General features: G+C 36.9%; 1 protein-coding gene across 13 annotated transcripts in view; it reads right to left on the bottom strand.

Annotated features, from left to right (window-relative positions):
• The window catches only part of MYCBP2 (MYC binding protein 2), a 169,913-nt gene that overhangs the window by 74,478 nt on the left and 80,720 nt on the right, over positions 1–14,715 (bottom strand). For all 13 annotated transcript variants that reach the window (XM_067466879.1, XM_067466881.1, XM_067466884.1 and 10 more), the window contains exons 23-37: positions 14,423–14,595; positions 13,014–13,139; positions 12,798–12,925; positions 12,537–12,628; positions 10,472–10,606; positions 10,303–10,386; positions 9,423–9,519; positions 7,417–7,609; positions 6,447–6,721; positions 6,013–6,234; positions 3,790–3,981; positions 2,853–3,059; positions 1,856–1,987; positions 1,478–1,656; positions 539–681 (exon numbers count right to left, since the gene is read on the bottom strand). In XM_067466879.1, the coding sequence (XP_067322980.1) occupies positions 539–681; positions 1,478–1,656; positions 1,856–1,987; positions 2,853–3,059; positions 3,790–3,981; positions 6,013–6,234; positions 6,447–6,721; positions 7,417–7,609; positions 9,423–9,519; positions 10,303–10,386; positions 10,472–10,606; positions 12,537–12,628; positions 12,798–12,925; positions 13,014–13,139; positions 14,423–14,595 (2,378 nt within the window). The remainder of the gene's footprint in view (positions 1–538; positions 682–1,477; positions 1,657–1,855; positions 1,988–2,852; positions 3,060–3,789; positions 3,982–6,012; positions 6,235–6,446; positions 6,722–7,416; positions 7,610–9,422; positions 9,520–10,302; positions 10,387–10,471; positions 10,607–12,536; positions 12,629–12,797; positions 12,926–13,013; positions 13,140–14,422; positions 14,596–14,715) is intronic.

The following is a 14,715-nucleotide window of genomic DNA, read 5'->3' as shown; positions in this document are numbered from 1 at the left end:
TTTACAGGCAAATTATTCTTGAACATTTAATGACTGATGACTGATGTTTTTTTTTAAAAAAAAAAAAATCAACTGAGTATGGTTTATGAATTGAATTGAGTATTTCAGAATCAAAAGTTGAAGGGAAGTTTTTCTGAAACTGAAAAGACAGCCATCAAGCAAAATAGTATTTGCAAGGCTTTCAAAACAAGGCAGGCTGATTTTCCTTTTCTATGAAATACAGCTGAAGTATTTGCTAACAGATTTGTGTAAATTTCTAAAACAGCCACTAGGTGACACACTACATAGATTTTTCATGACCTCCACTTCAGTTCGTGAAGGGTCACAACCTACAGTTTAAGAAGCTTTGCTATAGGCCACATTTCAAAAGGACTACTTTGAATATTCATTGCCGCAAACTGACAGACAACCTGAAGACACATACACTTACATGGATACATACTTAAATATAACAACACGGGAATAGCTTTCTAAAGGAAGTGAAAACCAATAGATCCATAATAAGAGGAAAACAGGTTGTATTGCAACATATTCTTACCATCTACAGCTAGAGCCCTATGTAAAAGATCTTTAGCAGCCCGCACCACAGCACTCACAACAGAAAGCGCTCTGCTACAATTTTTATCTTCTTCATTGGCTTTACTTAAGAGTTGTGACTGTAGATCGCCATCATATTCGCTTCTAGAAAATACATAAATGAAACCACATATGTTTGAATGAGCCTTGAGTAAAATATGCTAAGCCTAGATTTCAGACAATGCAACGAGATAGATCTACTTTGAAAGCATTCTTCTGCATATACGAATGTTCTCATTTATTAGTTACAATTAGATCTTGAGCTCAGGGTAATATGCACAACCCTCTTTCACACTTTGCCCTTATACACACACACACACACACACACATATATATATAGGTTCCAAGTTACCCAAGTGAGCATTATGAGTCCACTGGAACACGAATCTGAACGTCTCAAATACCACAGTAATAATTTAACTTCTGGTGTGAGAAGTATAGCCCATGAACTGCTTACACGGCCTCGGAGTTCCAAGTTTACATCCCAAAGCCACCATGGAGACTACCAATGCAGTCCACATACATTTGAGCAAATTTTCACTTAACATTGCCTCAAAATACTTGAAACCACAGGCAACCATGTTGGCTTCACTACTGTTCTCCAATCCCCCAAATGGCAAAAAGAAGAAAAGAGGGAAATCACAAAACAAAATGGCAGCTGGAAGTAACACCCCAGGGGAGGGACTGCCTCTTTAATCTCGACACTTCACTGGCCTATTCTCTTTTCAAGATTTTCAAAATTGTGTACCATATTGTTACTTATAGTTCATTTTAAGAAACCTGCAAAACAAATTCAGCACAATATTTCTATCTATAATGTTTATACTGTTATATATAGCTGTCTGACATGTCTGGCAAAGATATGGGAGGTGATAATATAATTTAATTATTCGGTTCATACCTATAATAGAGAATCTGTGGAATCTGCCCACGTGTTTGATTTGTGCCATTACTGCTGAAGCTGCATGTACTGAAAGTAAAAGTGACACCATCTGGACACTGGACAGTGGTCATTCCGCCATCTCCATTTGCTGTGCGACTTCCATAGTTCCTCAACCGGACTGCATATTTCACGTTTTCCTACAAATTAAAGAATTAAGAAAATATGTAATCTACAGCATTTTGTTTAATTTTTTGCTGTTATGTTTTGATTTTCAAAATATTTTCCAATAAAACATTTTTAGAAAGTTTGATTTTAACAATAGATTGGGCTGAATCGTGTCTTTCCAATAAAAGCATAAAGGCATTATTCATATTCCAAAAACTGTACTTTATTTACCTTTAGAGGAACAACTTTGTCGAGTTTAATTTCAGCTATATCACTTGGGGAGTCATCTGTGGTGTAGGTTCCTTTCACTAACTCTAGAGATGTCCATCTATGTGAATGAGTTGAATCTCCTGTATGATCATTCTAAATTTTAAAAAAAGGTGGGTCAATTTTCAACACAAAAGTTAATAGTGAACATGTGATATATACAAGCAGTCCCCAAATTATGAACAAGAGAAATTATGCAGGTTTGTTCTTAAGTTGAATTTGTTTAAAAGTTGGAACAGGTATTTTTTAGTGTAATTCCATATAACTATATATATTAGCTACTGATTGCATAGGGAAGGGCTAATAACCCTGTGGTGTTTGTTTTGCTGCCTGTGCCCTTGTTCATAAGATTTCACTTCATTTTCTGTCCCTGTGATAATTTGATTTTGAAAAAATTAGCTTGTTGTGGAAACAAGGATTGGTGATAAAGTTTTAGTGGAGAACACTTTTTCCCCATAATAACTCTTTCAATACTGAATTTCCCTTCCTAGGGGTAGATTTCTCTCACTTAAAGTGAGTAAAATTTCCATTCCTTTTCTTTTTTTTAAGGAAAAATATAAAGATATGGGGAAACAAAAATATGTATCTAAACTATCAATGCAATAAAATGGTTTAATAATCATAGCCCCCTTCAAAATACTCTTCCAACTATGTATTAGAGCAGGTTGCATAATTCTGTTAAGGATTTTTAGCATTTCCTCCTTCCTCTTAAAAAAAACACTCACATTGAGATGGAGACAGGGCTCCATATTCATCAAGTTTGGAGCTCAGGCTTCCAAAGGTTAAAGCTACTTGGTTAGATTACCAAAATAAATAAATGAAGAAAAAGGAAACATTTTAATTCATAAACACAGTTTGGAGTTTAAAAAACAAAACAAAAAAAGGGAATGTTGCATTTAATTGTATGTACTCTTAATGAACAATTATGAAGTAATTTACTATTTTCATGCACCATACTTACATCATCAACTAACACTTCCAGTTCATATTCATGGATTCCACCTCCACCATAGACAGAGAATCCTACAACAATGACCCCAGGTTTGTCCACTGAAAAACAAATTGCATCAGGAGACCCATTCCCAGTGTTCCAACTTCTGCCTTGGCTTGTTTTTGTGAAGCGGTTTGGGCTTGACTTGACAGAATGCAGAGAGTTAAGTCCATCAGCCTGGAAGGAAACAAAGTAGCAATTGGAACAGAATGAGAGTGTGATCTTTCTTGGGAATGATCATTCGAGGACACCTGAAGGAGCAATCCACAACCATTGGGTTAATCCCTCATGCCATCTGATCAAGACAGAAGAGCAAAATGCATCTCAACCGTTGCCCCCTTCTCTCCCTCTGTCCTGTTTTTCTCTTAAAAACAGCCTCAACACAAAATTGAAAGTAAAAGAAAAATGGAAAATGTAGTCGAAAGAGATTTCACAGAGCTATATTCTCATACTGTAATAGGAACTGAGAGAGGAACTAGAAATGACCACTAGAAATGACACTTTAAAAGCAATCAATCTTGACATGAAAGAAGAAGAAAAATGAACTAAGAAAAAACTGAGTTATTTTGAATTCGAGCCTTGTTTCTAATACAAATTAACATGAACAAAATGTTAATTTGTATTAAAAATTAGTAATGCCCCTTTTCTTAATAAACATATCCTTTTATCTCTGTACTGTTCAGTTAACTCTCTCTCTACAAAACTTACTACAGAAATAGAAATTCCTCACTATGTAACAGCCCAGAAGAAAAGACAATCAGGGAAGATGAATCATAATCTTGAAACCATCTGTGGTACTTCCAGAACAAAAATTAATTGAAACATTTACATTTCATAAGAAAATAGCATACACTTAGTACACACTGACTATCACACTGTGATTCTTCAAATGAATGGATCATATTACCTCTGACCCCAGTGCAGAAGCCGTGAGTTCACTCACAATACTGGCAAGTAATCCACAAGTGTTAGAAACAAGGTGTGCAGAGAACAGCTCGTTTTCACGTCTGAGGCTATTTCTGACAGGCAACACAACAATAACCAACATCTTTTCAAGCACTTCACGAAAGCTTGTCATCCCTGAGATATTTTCTTCACTCTGTAGAAAAAAACGACAAATTAGAAGTGAACAATTTATGTAAACACATGAATTGTGCAGACACATGCATACTCACTTAAAAGCACTCAATAATTGAAAATGGAACTGCTGTACATTGAAAGAAAGTCAGCGTGGTGTGTAATGGTTTGAGATGAGTACTCTGGGAGTCCAAGGTTCAAATTTCTGCTAAGCCATAGGAAGCCATTTGATGACTCTGGACAAGTCATAATCAGCCTTAGAGGAAGCCAAGGACTGATTGGAACAAATTTTTGCCAAGAACTGTATTATAATTTTGCACCAACTTGAAGGCACATAACAACAAATCATTTAATACTCAAGTAAATTTTCTAATCACTTGTTATTTAGATGAAGAAAACTCTTGACATAAAATAATCTTTACGTATTTTTTTTAATTTATTTAAATACAGAATAGACAAAACACAATACAGTGAACATTTTACAAACACATAACCCCACCACCAAGGCCTGAACATGTATAATTTCCTTCACCATGTATTCATAAAGCAACCCTTAATCAAATGTCATCTCCAAAATTCCTGACCAACCAAATTCTGTTGTTTTCCATTTTCGCTCTCTAAGACATATTTAATAAAGACTGACCAGTATGCCTCAAAATCTGACCTGTTAATTTCCCCCCTGAATACCCTCATTTCCATTGTTAGTTTGTCATTTAAAGCTACATTCCAAACTTCCCTGTACCATGCGTCCAGTGTTAGATTAGTTATTATTTTCCAGTTCTTTGCTATTATAATTCTTCCCACTGTGAGCAAAATAGTCACCAATTCTTTCTTTCTTGTTTCTACATTCAGCTTCGTGGTATCCATCAATAATGCAACCCTAGCATCCGGCGTAATATTTGATCCTATAATGTTGTTTATTTCGGTAAATATATCCTTCCAAAAATTCTTCACTTGGGGGCATTCCCACCATAAATGAAAATATGTCCCTTTGTGTTTGCCACATCTCCAGCAGAGGTTACTTTGCTTGCTATCCATCTGATGTTGTTTGACTGGCGTGGTATACCATCTCCATATCACTTTGTATCTTTACATATTAATGTTTTGCTTGCTTGTTACTGCAATCATGCCTTTAAACATACATGAATTCATCCACATCTTCAGCATGTGGCCTTTTGAATTTGTATAGTTTTAATAGAGAATGGAAAGTTACATATCAGAGGCTACTCTGAGGTTAAATCTTAAATTATTTTATAAGTAATGTATCATAATGTAATGTTATTAGATGAGCCCCTGGTGGCACAGTGGGTTAAACCACTGAGCTGCTGAACTTGCTGACTGAAAGGTCAGCGGTTTGAATCTGGGAAGTGGGGCGAGCTCTCGTTGTTAACTCCAGCTTCTGCCAACCTAGCAGTTCAAAAACATGCAAAATGTGAGTATATCAATAGGTACAGCTCTGACGGGAAGGTAATGGTGCTCCATGCAATCATGCCAGCCACATAACTATGGAGGTATCAGTGGACAGCACCAGCTCTTCGGCTTAGAAATGGAGATGAGCACCATCCCCCAGAGTCGGACATGACTAGACTTAATATCAAGGGGAAACCTTTACCATTAATTTATTAGAATGATGCACACTAGGCAGGGAACCTTTCTTCTGCTTCGTGTAGTTGAAAATTCACTTCCTTGCCAGTTAAGCAAATGCTTAAGCTACAAATCAATGTTTTTTTCTCAAGTATGCTACAGAAACTTTCTATTCTTTTAGTGGATCAATAGGCCATGAATCCCACTAAGCGAATAAACTAATTGCTGTACAAGAATGGAACAAAAGTTTTCAACATCTAGCATTCAACCACCAGTTGTAAATCCATGCTCATTAAGTATGCTCTCATTAATAAGTTTGTTCTTGTGTTCATATTTTCTACATGGTTCTACAATTTCTGCACAGATTCAGTTAAAAAAACAACTGGAGAAAAAGACAGTATGAAGAAATGCCCAGCTGGGCTCATTTACAGTTTAGAGTTTAGCAGTGTTTCTGCAGCTGGACACCCACCTGACTAAGTTTTTCCATATGTGCTACCAGTAGAGGGAAGCGATGTGCCAGTGCGGAGTCATTTTCAGTGCTCACTTGCTTCACCATAGAACGTAGTAAGACTTCTCCATCATAAGCAATAGGAAAGATAGAGGTAAGTTTCACAGATGTATGACAGAGTGCTGACATTACAGCTGCAAGAAGTCTGCTACTCGAAGTCTTAAAATTTGCTTCTTGGATATCCTTTGAAAAACAAAAAATGCCCGTTAAGGTGATTTATCGGAACTAAGTAAAATAAGTCAATCATGTAATTGCTTCCATCATGCTCTTTTGTACCTCTTTCATACACTCTTTCTCAAACAGTTTTGTGGTGGTATGTCACCCCATGTTGTTAAAAAGATTAATGTGAAGATTTTACAATATTAATTCTGACTACATGAAAAATGTGTTAGTACCTGATCTAAACAATTGAGCAAGTCACAAAGGCAAGCCCACTGCAGAGCTGGGGTTGGATAGAAAGAATGAAAGCAAGCTGTGAATGTGTTATGGCACTCCTGAAGGACAGCTTCCAAAAGACTCAGTGGCTGAGTGAGATATCCTTGGGGGTCATTGTCCAGCTTTATCATACAATGATCAACTCCTTCTGATAAGATTTTTCTTAGCAGCGTTCTCGTCTTCCCAATACAGTCTGCCAACTTGCTAGTTTCTTCAACAACAGCTTTTGTAGTAGCTAGAAAGAGATGGAAATATATCAACAAAATCACTAACATTGATTCAGTCAAGTAATTTAATGTAGGTTCCCAGAAGAAAGACAATCAGATCTGAAGGCCTTCTTAACAAGATGCCATACAGACAAGCCTTTTAGATAAACATGGTGACTTGTCAAAAATCGAAAACTGTTCTGAAGTGAACAATTACAGTTTTCCAGCGGGACAAAACGGGAAACTATAGCTTATTTATTTATTTATTGTATTTTTATACTGCTTTTCTGAACCCCTTGAGAGACTCAAAGCGGTTTCCAACTAATAAATGGCAAAGATTCAATGCCCCACAATCATATAAAACAATACATTACAACTAAAACAATAACATAACTATAAATTAAAATCATTAAAAACTATACACACCGTCAAACAGAGCCATAAAACGTTAATAGAATATGTTTTTGTTTTGTTTATTTCAATTGAAACAAGAAAAATTATGGGACTAAATGCATAGCCCAAGGACATTAAAACAAAATAGGGTAATCTGAATTCAGCCATGGCAGTCTATGAATTCTTCAATAAGAAATGTGGCCACTGGAAATGTGTCATTTCAATATCTGGCTAGAAGTTTGATTTCATATCCACTGTAGCTACCAATGCATACATTTTTTATAAATTTGCATTTCATTTGAATTTAATATATTAAAACCAAGCATGTTACCTGATACTGGATAGATCTCACATGTGTAGACACGCAGTAACCTCAAACAGCAAGTGCCAACAAATCGAAGCCTTTCTAAATCCAAAAGTGTAGCAGTGTATTGAAATCCTTTCAAACCCCGAAGTTCTTCTACTCCTAGAACTAAAGTTGTCCAACTCCAGTGAAGAATACTCAATAATGATTCAAAGCATTCCTGTTTCAGGACAAAAAATTGTGTGAGGAAAAACAGTGATGAACCTTGAAATAATGAGAAATAATTAGTAAAGAGGATCTCAAATTGTTGAACAGCACCCTGTTAGCAGTATCTTCTGAAGCAAGGTACAAAGTTCTTAGGAGGCTTATAATGCTGGAGAAGATAGAGTCTCTCAATCTATAGACACCTCCATATATATTTAGAGTACTTTTGAAGGTTTTTTTTTTATTATGGAGTTGCTTTGCTTCAAACAAAACATGTTCTAGATACCCAAACAACACTGTCAAGCATTTGTAACCATCCCATGTTTTTTCTACTGCTTATGTCGATCTTTAAAGCCCAAAAAACAGTTGAAGAGGAAAAGTCTTAAGTGGCCACAGAATTCTCTTCCACGGCTAGCACTATGACCTGTCCAAAAGGAAATGCTCATTCATTTAAAACATTCTGATAACATTGTTCAATCAAATTATCATCTGTCAGGGGTGCTTTGATTGTGTTTTTCCTGCATGGCAGGGGGTTGGACTGAATGGCCCATGTGGTCTCTTTCAACTCTACGATTCTATGACGTTTCCAACTTAATTTATCTAGTGCTACAAATCCAACACTAACATTTTTCCAACTTGATTGGAAAGAACAAAATTTAGACACTTGCTTGCTGCTTTTGGTTTTTGGAGGAGGTTCAAGGTGTCCTATTTTGCCCCTATTTTAAGTTCAAACACCTTACATTTAACAGAATCATAAATCTATACCACTTCATCTGGAACTAATTATTGGTATCAGACAGGGAAATAAATCTAGACCAGGTTAGGAATCGCGCAGTCCTCCAGATGTTGTGTAATTTCAGCAGCCCTGAGAAGTATAATTGAAAAGAATGCTGAAGGTTTCAGTCTAACAACCTCTAAAGGGCTACATGATTTTAACCTGTGGTCTAGAAGCAGTATCTAATGCACATTAAAGTAGTAACTTCTAAAGCAGGGTACAAAACAGTTTCAGAAACACATTATTAGTGAGAGCAAACAGGGCCAGCCCCTAATAGGATATACTGGACCAAAACAAAGACATTTTATATGACCTGTGGATAAATTGAAAATAAAACTTTAAGGCTCAGCACAGCACTCTTCAGGTTTGTTCTGGGTGGAGGGAAAGAAGCAGCAATACCTCACAGGGCAAGCTGCCCATGTACACCATTTTCCAAAGTATCCTGAAGCCACTCTTTAAAAAGTACTGATCCCCTTTGCTCATTCTGGAGGTATTTTGTATTGCCTGGAACAAAATGGCAATGACAGCAGCTCTTTGGTGCTTCTGCACCACAGCAGAGAAGTGACTCTGTCTGCTGTGGCAAGGAAGCCCCCAAAAAAGCTGTCACAAAGGGAACAGACTGGGCTGTTGCTTCCTTCAGGCTTTCCTGGCATACAGAAGGATGCACTCTCTCTGCTTTCTCACTTGTGAGATGAAAGCATGAAACAGCCACCAAAGAGAGAGAGAAATGGATGTAATTGTTTCTTTCAGGGTTTTCCAGCCAACACTAAGCCTTGGACTCTCATAGCTTACTCTCTGCTAATAGAACCTCGAAGAAGCCTCAGCCCTTTCTGCTTTCTCAGTTGAAAAGGTGAAGTGCTGTCTGCCACTCTGGCCCTTCTTCGAGTCAAGCTGCAAAAAAGCTCCTGTCTCCCCAAACTCCATTTGACTGCAATACAGCGAGAAAGACAGGGCGGCGTGCAACATCTCAGCCTTTCAGTGCACTCATCTTCCTTTTTCTCCTTCTCTTGGCAATTAAAATATAACCCATTGATCAATTTTAAATATTACTCACCACTGAGACAGTTCGAGCAAAAGATCGCTTTAGAATGTGCACAGGCTCGCTTGTTTGCTGTTTCCCTTTTGATGCACTGCCATCACTTGTGGGCAGCCTGGAAGATGAAACAAAGAAAAGGAATACCTTCTTTATGCTGCCAGTAGGTTTTATAGCAACAAGACATTCCTTAGATGATTTCTGTAGAGATGGTGTTTTTTATTTTAGCTATTTTAGTGAAGGGGTGCAATTTTCACCTCTGAAGACATTTGATTGTAGTTAACATACCAGAAGTACCATTCAAACCTAAGGTTCCAGGAGTTGGCTATTCCCCCATCCATTTTTTTTTTACAATTTATCATTCAGTTTAAATTCTGAAGACGTATATACTACTGATCTATAAAACACTTGTTCTTCTGTTTTAAGATATATCTTACTGTTAAATTGTTGGGTTTCAGGGCAAATATTGGCTGCTCTTCATTAGAAGAAAACGTAGGATTTCTCAAAAAGAAAAACAAGTTAGTGGTGGCAACTGGAAGAAATCCAGAAGACAGGCTTGCTTGGTGTGCCAGGAAGGTCTGAGTATAAATCCCACTCTGACATGAATTTCAGTATGCTCCCTTGGATTTGCCGCTATCATTCAGACTAAATTAATTCAGGAGCTATAAGTGAACTCCTCGGAGAAGGAGAGAGATGCAAATGGAATACTAAATATAATGAAAGACTGGTTGAATGACAACTCCATCTTTGTCAAGCATGAAAAATTACAGAGTTGTAATTCTGCTAAGACACTCGTACTGGTAATAATAGGATATATTTTGTTAGACTCCATATGCAATCTCTCTACCACCCCCACATTGATACCACTGGTTTTAAATTTGAGAGATAATTAAAGCATTACCTGTACAGTAATTGAGGGATTTGACCTGCGTTAACATCAGTACCATTATTGGATTTCTTGGAACTCTTAAACTGGAAAACAACTCTGTAAAAAATATTCAAATATCAGTCATGTAGCCTGTTTCAGCTAGTAACACATCCAAGGCTTGTATCCAGACAAAAACATTTACCCATCATCAGTAGTGATAGATGCTTGTCCATGGGACCCACAATCACTGCTAGGACCAGATACTCTTGCCCAGGCGACGTACCACCAACCAGCTTGTAAAAGAACTGGTTCATCAAACATCATTGCATACTTTTCCCTGAAAGAAAAAAACAACACACATATAGGAAAATATGTTGAAGACCCAAAAGCCAAAACAAACAGGAAATAATAAAATTTATCGCATCCACATTATCGCTTTTATATGAAAGCTACTTTCCTACAAATTTGGGAGCACAATTATTTTAAGAGTAATAGAACACCCAACTTTATATAGAGCTTAAGTTCTAACATTAAAATACTTATACAGGCCTTGAATCCAAACCTTTTTCTTTCTTGCCAGCACGATTAGTGTGGCACCTGAGATATTCTCAATGGTGGAAAAGAAGCAAGACAACTTTTGTCTCTCCTCCTCCTGTGAGTGGGATCTTCTGGACAAAAGGATTGTTTTGTTCAAAGTTAAGAGATACTGATATTTCACTTTTGTCAACATGCATTATTTCAAGAAGCCAATCTGATTCATCTCTTTCAATGTCATCTACTGGATCTCTTCACACCCTAGTTAAATAATTTATACTATTATCAAGTGGCTTCAGTGGCTACAAGTGCCTTTCCTTCATCTCAGTGCCTGAAACTGCCTGGATGCAATTACTTTTGCCTTATTACAGCTCATTCAATGGGAGTCTGCTTTCAAAGATTTTCTGTGGACTTACTTGTATGTAGTGCAGAATGCAACCATAGATGTGTTAATGGATATGTCTACTTAAAAGTTTTCTATTAATTACTGGAAGCAATACAAAGTGTCAGTATTAATCTGTAAAATATAGAGTTTTAACATATTATACTTTTTATAAGTGATCCCTCATGGCCAAGCATGGTTGTCTTCCAAAGGTAGAGGAGAGTCTTGGCGGTGGGTCCATTAAATGACTGTAGAGACCTATTCTGGGTCTGCATGGTCTTTCACAGTGAGGACAGAGATTTCCAAATGGAAGGCAGTCACCACAAGAGTTTGCCTGATGTGCCTTACTCTTGACACAATTCTTCCTTTCGTTTTCTATTTATGCCTCCTCAAAATCCACAGCACTGTTGGTAACAGCTGACCTTCAGTTAGAGAACTCAAATGCCTGAGCTTCCCAGTTCCTGGTGTTTTTCCCACATTTTTTGAGGTTAGCTTTAAGCCCATTGTTAATTTCTTTTGCTCTCTACCAACATTCTGTTTTCTTTAGCTGAGAGTAAAGTAACTGCTTTGAGAGACGGTGATCAGGCATTCGGACAACATAGTCAATCCAGCAAAGCTGATGGCAGAGGATCATCACTTCAATGAGGATCGTCTTTGCTGCTTCCAGCCTGTCTTCCCAAGAGATTTGCAGGATTTTTCAGAGGCAAATCCGATGGAATCTTTCTAGAAGTCTAGAGTGAGGTTTGTAGACAGTCCATGTTTCGTAGGCATACAACCGAGTTGGGAGGACAATAGATTAATTTAAAAAAGCATCTTGGTATCCTCTATGAAAGTCCTGATCCTCAAAATTTCTGCTTCTTTAAAAAATATACTGCACTTACTGAGGTCAGATGGTGTTGTATTTTGGAATCAATGCCAATTTTTGTGATGGCTGCCTATGTAGCAGAAATGGATGACGTTTCCTAGCATTACACTGTTAAGCTTTATTTCTGGCATTGCAGAGGGATTGGTTGGTGCCTACTGACACACCACTTTGGTTTTATTGATGTTCTGTGAGAGGCCAAGCTTTTCGTGTTTGTAGGTCTTCCTCTATGAGAACAGCTTAATCATCAACATATTGGAGTTCTATAAAACTTTTACATATATAATTATAACAAATAAAACTCTGCCACATTTCCTCATATAACCCAGCCCAAGCTGTGACATCTGCCATGCTATATCTGCTAAAGATTTAAAACACAGAATCATTTTCTCTTCTACAAAACCCTGCAATTTACACTTATCTGGAACAGACTTCTGTAGAAGAAAACAATTCTATATTCAAAATAAGGTCACACAGGTTTTCCTTTACCTTGCAGCACAATCATATGCTAAGACATCTGTTTCAGCAAGAAGGTCACCATCTGTCTCGTGATCGCCTCCATCCGGACCCAATTCAAACAACTGAAAAAAGAAGCCTTTAAAAGTTTTACTTTCCTGTTTTATTTATGTCATTCCCAACATCTCTCCCTTGACATCATTTTACATCTTCCTTCCTAGATCCAGCTTGATCAATTAGATGTTAAATTCTAAAATCTCATTTAAATATGCCCCAAATGGTTCAATTTCTTACCTTTATTTTAGCAGTATATTCACCCCGGCCCCCAAAGAGGCCAAGGCCGCCAAGTAAAATGTCAGTATCAGAACAAAAACGAATTGCTTCTACTGAGTGAGCTGAGTAACCCCAACCTCCTCCATGACCTAAAAGAAAAAAAAATCAAGTCTTATACAACAGCAGAACTGTACTACATGGAGTAACCATATTTATATTTGATACACAGATAGATACTTTCAAATCTGTTGACAATATTATAGTCTTCTTTGGAATACACTTTCATCACAGCTTGTGTCTCTTCTTCTGTATTTGCCACACCCATTTTTAAGTCCTGCATAGCAGCCAATGTATCAAGACAACCTAAAGGAAAACAGAAAGACCACAGCAATTATTAGATCCCATCACAAGAGACATTTAATTCTTCTGATCTGAAGAGGAGAAGAAGAAACTGTTTTTTAAAACTAATTTACAAAGATGGCCTTTCCAGTAATTACTATACTTGCAATTTAGGAAAGTTACTACCGAAAGTTAAGAGCAAAATGTGTGAGACACAGTCGCAAATGATTTAGAGAGCCTATAGTCATACAACTTGGGGTACCCCAAATTAAACTGAAGTTTATTTACATCAGTCTTTAACAGAGATACTGAAATTACCATAAATAAACTCAGGCAACTATACTAACTTTTTAGTAATTCATTTATTGTAAAATAATGTCTTCAAGTTAGAGTTCAAGACTTTAATGACCAATTTCTCAATATCTTTTCTTTCTAATTTTATATTCACTACCTACCACATGAACAAGTACAGGGTACATATTTTGAGGGGGCACTGTGTGGGCTGTAGAGGGAGCAGAGGAATGGGGTAGTTTTAATTCAGTAGGTTATGCTTTGCCATTTTCAGTACCCAACAAGAGTTGGACCATTTAACATCAGAACTTTGTGGTTCAGGTATATTATGAGAACAACCTTTCTATGACAACGATGCAGAGAGCATTTGTGTATGCTTTGCGCTCAGTCAAAATGCATCTGTACCAATCAGAAAACAATTTTTATGGATTTCTAACTGGATCCACCCTAAAAAGAAGATCACCTGGCAGACCTAGGACCATTAGAATGCCAGAAAATGTGGAAGCAGTAAGAGCCTCCACTCAGCAAATGCCAAGGTGTTCTGTTTGGAAGTATGCTATGTACAGTGATGGAGACATTTCCAGAATGTCTTTAGCATTGTATCGCCAATGATGGTTGTCATTTATCTGATATACTTTTTAAAACCCATTAAAACAAAACTGTTTTAATGTACTTTTCAGAAATATATACATTTTTTTCTAGATAGCTCTGTTCATTTTTTATACACCTTCAAAATGGGTGATCTTTATGCCCAATCCTGTTGGTTTATAAAACTATATATAAATTAAATTAAATACAGGCACAATTGTGGGATTTGAACATCAAATCTATCAAGAATGGAAAATCACTGAAAAAAGAAACAGGCTTGCTATTTTATGCATAACAAAGTGCCGATTAATTGAAGTGCTATCATTCCCCATTGAAAGCTTTCAACTAAAGCTTTAAAAAGAAGTGAAAGTAAAGCACCGTTTTTAGATCATAATAAAATCATACATTATATCCTAGGTGACTCGTACCTAGAATGTGCAAAGCCGCATGTGACCTTGTTGTAAGAGCTTTAGATCCTGTTGGTAGAGCCAGTTCTGGGCTTAGGATGCTACAACGAGATTGCATATCAGGTGCTGAGGGAAGCCTGGAATCAGCTACAACTGCATTGTAACTCCACAGTTCCCTTGTATTAGATCGAAATCTGACCAAAAGAAGAAATTGTTTCAATGTAACAGATTTGAAATAAGAGATATACAACCTAACCTCATTTTGCACACAATTCAACTGATGAAATGGGTGTGTAGGTGAGTTTATTCAGCCT

Source organism: Anolis sagrei, chromosome 3 (genome assembly GCF_037176765.1).
Source record: "Anolis sagrei isolate rAnoSag1 chromosome 3, rAnoSag1.mat, whole genome shotgun sequence".
NCBI lineage: Eukaryota > Metazoa > Chordata > Lepidosauria > Squamata > Dactyloidae > Anolis > Anolis sagrei.
This window is presented reverse-complemented; position numbering and strand designations above follow the sequence as displayed.